General features: G+C 53.6%; 1 protein-coding gene across 1 annotated transcript; it reads right to left on the reverse strand.

Moving 5' to 3' along the window:
- Window positions 1-1,709: 1,709 nt before the first annotated feature.
- Window positions 1,710-4,093, reverse strand: FOXA2 (forkhead box A2). Its single transcript, XM_007950365.2, has 2 exons — window positions 4,007-4,093; window positions 1,710-3,014 (listed from the first exon to the last, which is right to left on the reverse strand). Exons 1-2 carry the CDS (start codon window positions 4,091-4,093, stop codon window positions 1,710-1,712), a joined length of 1,392 nt encoding a protein of 463 aa, XP_007948556.1.
- Window positions 4,094-7,853: the final 3,760 nt, after the last annotated feature.

Here is a 7,853-nt window from a genome sequence, read left to right on the forward strand (position 1 = left end):
AGTCAAGTGCCTTAGGCACTATGCCACCAGAGCTCCCACTACTAATAGTCACATGAAAATCCTTACTATCCCTTACCTCTACCCCATCCTCACAGATACCTTATTTACAAAAGGAGATTTAGATCATCACTGAACTATGCCTTTAGTATTAATTTCAGGAGATCTAATAAAAAGTTCCTCAGACCCGGTGATGGAGGGGTTGCTTCTAGCAGCCTCACTACTCAAGGGCTATGGCAAGGCTAGTAGAACATCTCTGTGAGGAAGGAAGGTGAAGGGACTGAGGTGTAGACAGAGGCCTGAGGCTGTAGGGTTGATGTGAGGTCCCTACAGGAGGGTAAAGGAGTACTAAGAGGCAGCGGTGAAGAGGCAAAGTGATGCACCCAGGGGTTTGCAAATCTGGTCAAGGCACACTCACCTGAAGGGAGGCCTAAACTAGGACTGGCAGCCAAAACATGTGTAATCCAAGCTTCTCCCCAGAGACCAAAACCCAGTGCTGGAGCCCTGTGGAGAATGCAGATATGTGGAGAAGGGTTTTCTCTAGCTTTAAAAACAAACCTGCATCAACCCACGGGATCTGTGTTTCATTTGTATGTAAAGTTTACCTCTATAAGTAAAAAGGAACTGTAAACAACATTGAGCTCTGGTTAACTGTGCACATGTTGAAGGGCTCCAGAAGTATTCTGATGTTAGCAACACTGTTTAAAATGCATTATAAAAGATGGGTTGATTGATGGAGGGGTGAATAGATGGTCAGACATGTGATAGAGCAAGTATAGTGAAATGTTAACTGTAGAATTGGGGAGGTGGGTGAATGTGTATTAACTGTAAAATTATTTCAACTTTGGTATGCCTAAAAATGTTTATAATCAAATGTTTGGGAAAACATCAAACATTTCACCTCAATAAAATGAAACCCGCAGCCAGCCACGGCCTCTCTCCCTTCTCCTCTAAATAATTTCCAGACCTGTTCATGTATAAAGTTTGTGAAAGGTAAGTGTGGGAGGGACACAACCTTGAAGAAAAGATCCAAGGGATAAAACCATCAACAACACTTTAATATCGATTTGTGGCTCTCTGGCCCTGCAGCCAGAATACACATTTATTAGCCATAAATAAAGCACACAGAAACCATAAATTAATCAGACCCTAGACCTGGATTTCACCGTGTCAAGAATGGGAATGTACTTTTTCCTTTTTCTTATTCATTTACAACAGACCCTTACATCATTTTTTTTTTCTCTTTTAAAACAATAGTACAACTTTCTGGTTCTGTTAAAACTACATGGTTTTACACTGAGTCACTCACACATTTTTTTTTTTTTTTAAATAAGACTTCCCTGCAATCACATCAATGGAGAACAACAACAACAACAAAAGTCAGAATCTGCAGGTGCTTAAAGAAGCAGGAGTCTACCCAGTAGTGGAAACTGGAGGGCTTATTATTATTATTATTATTATTTTTGTTTGTTTGTTTGTTTCTCCTTTCTCCCCTTATATAGAATGATAGGTGTCCATGTGACCCATCTTTGTGAGGGAAGGGCTGCAGAGGGTGGAGAGATTTCGGTACTGGGGATAGGGAGTTTACTGGATTTCTTCCCACCCATACCCATCTCTCCAACACTTCCTTCCCGAAGTCTCAACCTCACTTTTGCTCTCTTTATGTCCTTGCCCCTGGCTGCCATAGCCAGCCAGGCCTGCAGCCCTTCTTCTTAAGAAGAGTTCATAATGGGCCGTGAGTACACTCCCTGGTAATAGGAGGTGTCTGCGGCCAGGGGTGAAGCGTCCAGGCCAGCTTTGTTCGTGACCGGGCCCATGGCCAGACTGCCGGGCATAGGAGAACCGTAGCCGGAGTAGTGCATCACCTGTTCATAGGCTTTGAGGTCCATTTTGTGGGGTTGGTGGTGGTGGTGGCTGTGGTGGTGTTGTTGCTCTGAGGACATGAGATTGTTGATGGAGAAGGGATGGTTGAAGGCGTAGTGGTGTTCCGGCTTGAGATGGGCCTCCGGGGGCAGGCCTGGATGGTGAGGCGGGCCCAGCAGGTGAGCTGCGGCCTGTTGCTGCTGCCCTGGCGAGGGCGCTGGCTCCGGGGGGCTCAGCGTTGCGGCCGATGTCCCCTTTAGGTCCCCCAGGGACCCTCGCTTGTGCTCCTGGCAAGGAGAGGAGCTCGAGTGGGGCGACTCGGTGCCCGCCGGAGTCTCAGAGGCTGGCCCAGCGGTCTCCCCCAGCTGAGCCTGCGAGGCCTGGGCCCCAGCAATTGCCTTTTTGTTTCCGCCGGAGGTGCCAGCGGCCTCCTTCAGAGCCAGCTGCTTCTCGCACTTGAAGCGCTTCTGGCGCCGCAGGTAGCAGCCGTTCTCGAACATGTTGCCCGAATCGGGGTGTAGGGTCCAGAAGGAGCCCTTGCCAGGTTTGTCGGGTGAGCGCGGCACTTTGAGGAAACAGTCGTTGAAGGAGAGAGAGTGGCGGATAGAGTTCTGCCAGCGTTGCTGGTTCTGCCGGTAGAAAGGGAAGAGATCCATGATCCACTGGTAGATCTCGCTCAGAGTCAGCATCTTGTTGGGGCTTTGCTGAATGGCCATAGTGATGAGCGAGATGTATGAGTAGGGTGGTTTGGCGTGCGTGTAGCTGCGCCGGTATGTCTTGGGGTCGCGAGCGCGACTCAGGCCAGCCTGCCCATACATAGGGCTCATGGAGTTCATATTGGCATAAGGGGCTAGGCCGCCCATGGCCCCGGCCGCTTGGCCCCCGAGCGGGCTCAGGCTCGGACTCAGGTGCGGCCCCATACCCGCCACGCCGGCCGCCCCGGCCGAACCGCCCATGCCTGCCATGGCGCCCGCGCCAGGGGACATGCCCGCCAGGGACGGGCTCATGCCTGCGCCTACGTACGACGACATGTTCATGGAACCGGCGCTCATGTTGCCTGAGCCGCTGCCCATGGCGGCCGCCGACATACTCATGTACGTGTTCATGCCGTTCATCCCTAGGCCGGCGTTCATGTTGCTCACCGAGGAGTAGCCCTGCGGATAGAGCCGGAAGGGAGGCGCACAAGTTAGCACCGCAGCTCCAGACTGACATGACCTCCCACCCGCCCGCCAGCGCAGGACCCTGACTTGGGGAGGCCTCCGGAAAGCCTTCACTCTGTTGGGCCGCGGTCCAGGATACCGAGTCAGTTCCCTTAGAGTGTGCCGGGATTACCCTTGGGGAGGTGGCGAACCAGCTACTGCCCTGAGCTGGCGTCCCATTCCTAGCCCTTCAGCGCCTCGCCCAGATTCTACAAGAGGGGTCCTCTGGAGCACCCTCAAGCCAAACACCTCAGATTTCTCCTTGCCCCAGAGCCTGTCAAGCTCTTCAGCTAGCAGACAGAGCTGGCAAACCGGCCCTAGTGAGCAACCTGCGGGACACCGCTCAGGGCTCAAGGGGCACCTTGGAGCGGAGACTTTCCCAAGCTCCTCTCAGCTGGACCTTCTTCCCGGGACCCCCTACTTGACCTGGAGGAACAGAAACACAGAACTTGCTCGTACTCTGGAGCCAGCCGAGGCACTGGATGGGGGTAGGGAAGAGACAGCGAGCTGAACGTTATGCGGATGGGCTTTGCAGACACAAACTTTTTCTTCTTTTTGTTCCCAACTCTTTGCCTCTTCGCCTTCATCTCATTCCCCAACTTCTACCCACCTTCTCTACTCAGCTCCCCACCCCCAGCCGACCGACCTCCCAACCCCTCCCCAGCCGCGCACTGCCAAACAGAACTCTGTTAGAATAGTGTGTGGCTCGGCCACGAAGAGGATTTGGAGGCGCCGCAAGTCAATATTTGATCACAAAGTTAATATTATCTCAAGGCTAACAGTGTGTCGTATAAAAAAGAGACCCATTTGAGTCGAACGAGGGAGGCAAAGGAGGGTGCCCGGAGAGGCTGGGGGCGGGAGCAGGGGCAGGCGGGGAAGCTGTTCTGAGGTTGGGGAAGGTGCACACGCCACCGCCCCGCTGCCCGATGGACGAGGCTAGTGCCTACCTCGGGCTCGGCATAGTAGCTGCTCCAGTCTGACGGCTCGTGCCCTTCCATCTTCACCGCTCCCAGCATACTGGAAGCCGAGTGCATGGCAGTTTAAAATTTAACAGCCACAACAAACGACCAAGCAGTCCCCCTCACCCCCACCCTCTTAAAAAAAAAAAAAAAAAAAGCTCGACACTGTCCCTCCCTCCTCAAGTTCCCTGCCGGTGGTTCCACTCCCTCTCTTCCCGGCCAGAGGCGGTAGTTGGATGTGGGCGGGAGGAGGGGGCCTCGCAGGGGCGGAGGCCGTGCGGAGCCCAGCTGCTGGGAGGGAGCGCCCTTCGCCGCTGCTGCCGCGCTCGCCGGCTGCCGGGTGGAGGCCGAGTGGGCAGTGCCGCCCAGCTGCCCGGAGACGGCGGGAAGCGCGCGCGGGCGGGGCAGGCGGAGAAGGAGGAGGTGCGGCCCGCGGAGCGGACAAGTGCCGCAGTGACGTGGGCGCCAAGTGATATAGCGCGGCGCGCCCGGGCGGCCTCCAATCCCTAGACCCCTGCAGCCCATTTGAATAATCAGCTCACACCTAGGTGAGAGGAGCCCTCCGGCGGCAGCACCTGCCCCGCGCGCGGTTTGCCGAGGGGAGCGCGGCTGTCAGCACGCCTGCGGATCTCCCTGGTCGCCCCCATTTCCTCCCGGGCCCTTTGGGGACTTCTGGAACTGGGAAGTGATCCGGAAGGAGGACATTCGGGAGCAGCCTGGAGCTCTAGCCCCACGGGGCACCCGGTGCCGCGCTCCCGAAATTACGCTTCTGAGGGCTCAGGCTGCCTCTGCCCCCACCCCCCACTCCCTTCTGGAGAGCAGGATAAAAGCTGGATTTAGTTATCCTAGATTTCTTCGCTCTCGTTTCTCCTTCCCGGTGAAAGCATCAAATGGTGGCACAGCCAATTGCAAAAGCTGTGTCTCATTTAGGAAAACTGTGCATATACATTTACCTTGGCGGCCGCAGCTCCTGGGAAGCCCCTCCCGGTTACAGCTGAGACCCACTGTGGCCTCGGCAGGAGCTCACCACACTCATTGTCTGGCCACTTCGGCTTTCGGCCTTTTCCAAACAGGGCCCCTAGCGACGCACGGAGCCGCAGCCTGAAGGTGGGAGCTCTGCCAGATGTGGCCGACGGTTAGGAGGCTGCGATTTGTCTCTGACATTCAGGCCGGCGTGATTCAAGGTTACTTTTCAGTTAAAACTGAGGTGCCCACAGCATTTCGTAACTAAAACAAACAGGAGGTGTGTGTGTGGGGGGGGGGTAAGCGTAAGAAAATCAATAATGGGACCTATGAGATTGACTTCAGGAGGGTCTCTGTCCTTTCAGCACTCCAGAGGGAGTTTTATAATTCTCTTTTATTGCTCCTCCAGCTCCTGGGTCCGAAATTTCCTTCAGTCCTGCATGGGGTGGTAGTGGTGGTTGATGTTACAGGTGTCTAGACATGGAAGTCCTTGGTTATGAAATTCTGGCTGGGCCTAGGGATGCAACCCTTTCCCCCTCGAAAACAATGGGCGTCTGACCCACGGCCCACCTGCCCTGAGCTGGGATGGAAGGTGGTGGAGGACAGAGGTAATGAACAGGTTACTGAGCATTGAGAGAGGCAGTACTTGGTGTGGAGCAGGCTGCAAGGGAAGCCAGTTGGGAGCCGCAGATGCAGGGGAAACTCTCCTCCTTCTAGCCCAGGCCACAACCCCTGGCTTCCTGGCCTGCATGGCTTTGGACCTAAAATACAGCCACCAGCAGCGTTCTTAACTGCGGAAACGCTGGTGGTTTGACCAATTCATAGCGGAGGCATTAATCCGCTGAGCGAGTGCCAGAGCAAAATCCCCCAAAGCCAAAGTCTGCCTCTTTGACGCCGTGGGCCGGGGCCCCAAAGTGCTGAAGGTTTCCAGGAGGGCAGAGGCGCGGATGCTTCGCACAAGTCTGTATGGGGTGTATGCGCGAGTAGTGGATGTAGAAGCGTCGTCGGGTGGAGATAACTTCACTGTTCTCCAGAGGGCTTAGTAAAAGGGGATGCCCAGTGGAACCCAAAAGAAAGTCACCTGTTTTTCAAAGTTTTCTGTGTAGTCCGGGATAGAAACGCAGCTACACATACAGGCACATTCACGCATAGTTACGCATGCACACCTCAAAACATACTGCCTGTGCCCCTGTGAATAGAAAATGGACTCGATGGCAGCTAAGAACAATAATGCCTCTAACACAATCACTGGACGCTTCTCATAGAAAATAAATGTCAAAACAACAAACCAAGACGCGAAACAACCACAGGCAGCTTTCTGGTGTATCTGGAATTGAAAACTTTGGAAGAATACCCTGGTTAATCTAGTCTCTAGGAGTATGTGAATGTTTGCAAGTTTTTGAGTTCCCCCTTCCCCTTATCTTTTTACTCCTGATTTAAAATATGATTCTTGAAATAATTCCACGAGCAAAGGAATCAGCTGGGGCAGGGAAAGGAAGTCGGTCCCGGGAAGGGCACTGCCTTCCATCCTGCGAAGCTTTCGACTTCCCCTAGTCCTGCACCCCTGTGCTCTTCGGATTTCGGTGCACAGCAGAGTGTTCAGCGCCGGCTTCAACAGTGACAACGCGCCCCCTGTAGGCTGCGCGGCTCTCGGCACAACCTTTGCCCCTATTTACCCCGCTCCTAATCCCTGCAGCTCCAGCACTAGCACCTTCTTCCCGGTTTTCCGATTCGACTTGAGGGGTCTTGGCATTTCTTTGGAGCCGCTGGTTTTTCTGCGCAATCCCAAACTGTTCTTCTGCGCCGAAAAAAGGCACACAGGGCTGCGGTAGAGCCTGTCAAATCAGTCCCGGCCAGCGAGGGGACTTAGAAACAGCCTGAGGCTCACTTTCCTTCCTCAGCAGGGCGGATTTGGGAGGCGTTACACCGCCCCCTCCCCCCATTCCCTGCACCGCTGGTTTCTAAAGGTTTATTCAGAGTGTCTGGCACGAATGCCTCAGGCTGGAATGCTGTAAATTGCTCCGGGAGCTTCTCTCCAGGAAAAAGTTCGCCAGTCACTCGGCAAAAAACAGACCTTCTACCAAAACCCATTATTTTTAACCTCACCTAGGAAAGAACCCCATAAAGCTTTTCTTTGCCAGCTTTCTCCTGCTCTTCCTCCCTTCGGTACTGCCTCGTTCCTTAGTAAACCAGCCCTGGTTAACCCACAACTGTGCTTGGGTTGAGTAGGGTGTTTTCACCCTCTTTGTTGCTACCAGCCTTTGCAAAGGGGACTTACGTCCTGGTTCAAATCCGGCCTCCTCTGTTCTTTCTGATACCGCACGCTGGAGCAAAACTTCTCTCTGGAACTTTTTTTTTTTTTTTTTTTGTCATCTGAAACTAGCTGGTGGTGAAGTGAACAACGATAAGCAGAGCAACCCAATCTTCTTAAGTGATAACCTATACAATACCATGGGGGGGGGGTAGAAAGCCCCATTCTGACTAATAAATATTCCGACCACAAACCAAGCCAAACTCACTGCCATCAGTGGACTCTGACTCATAGCGGCCCCCACTGAGTTTCCGAGGCGTCATCACTAAGGAAGTAGATTGGCCAACATTCCTTCCGAGAAATGGCTGGTAAGTCTTTAGGGAAGTATATTGCCCTATCTTCCTTCAAGGGAGCGGTTGGTGGATTTGAACCATCAACCTTCTGGTTATCAGTCAAGTGCCTTAGGCACCGCACCACCAGAGCCCCTTGATTAACATGCCCAAGTAGAGTATATACAGGCAGGAAAGCTCTTGCAAGAATTGCCAGTTGGAGCGGTCTGGGGTTCGTTTTCCTTCCTCAGGACAGAGGTCTTTGGAGGCCCTATTTAGGGCATTGCCAGGC

The sequence above is a fragment of the Orycteropus afer genome, unplaced genomic scaffold, assembly GCF_000298275.1.
Source record: "Orycteropus afer afer isolate SDZICR_OR568_19922 unplaced genomic scaffold, OryAfe1.0 scaffold00269, whole genome shotgun sequence".
Classification (NCBI taxonomy): Eukaryota; Metazoa; Chordata; class Mammalia; order Tubulidentata; family Orycteropodidae; genus Orycteropus; species Orycteropus afer.

Excerpts from the sequence above, each read along its gene's own strand:
- FOXA2 (XM_007950365.2), bottom strand. The coding sequence starts at position 4,093 with ATGCACTCGGCTTCCAGTATGCTGGGAGCGGTGAAGATGGAAGGGCAC. Across the intron at positions 3,015-4,006 it reads GCTACTATGCCGAGCCCGAG|GGCTACTCCTCGGTGAGCAA; the intron begins GTAGGCACTAGC and ends CTCTATCCGCAG.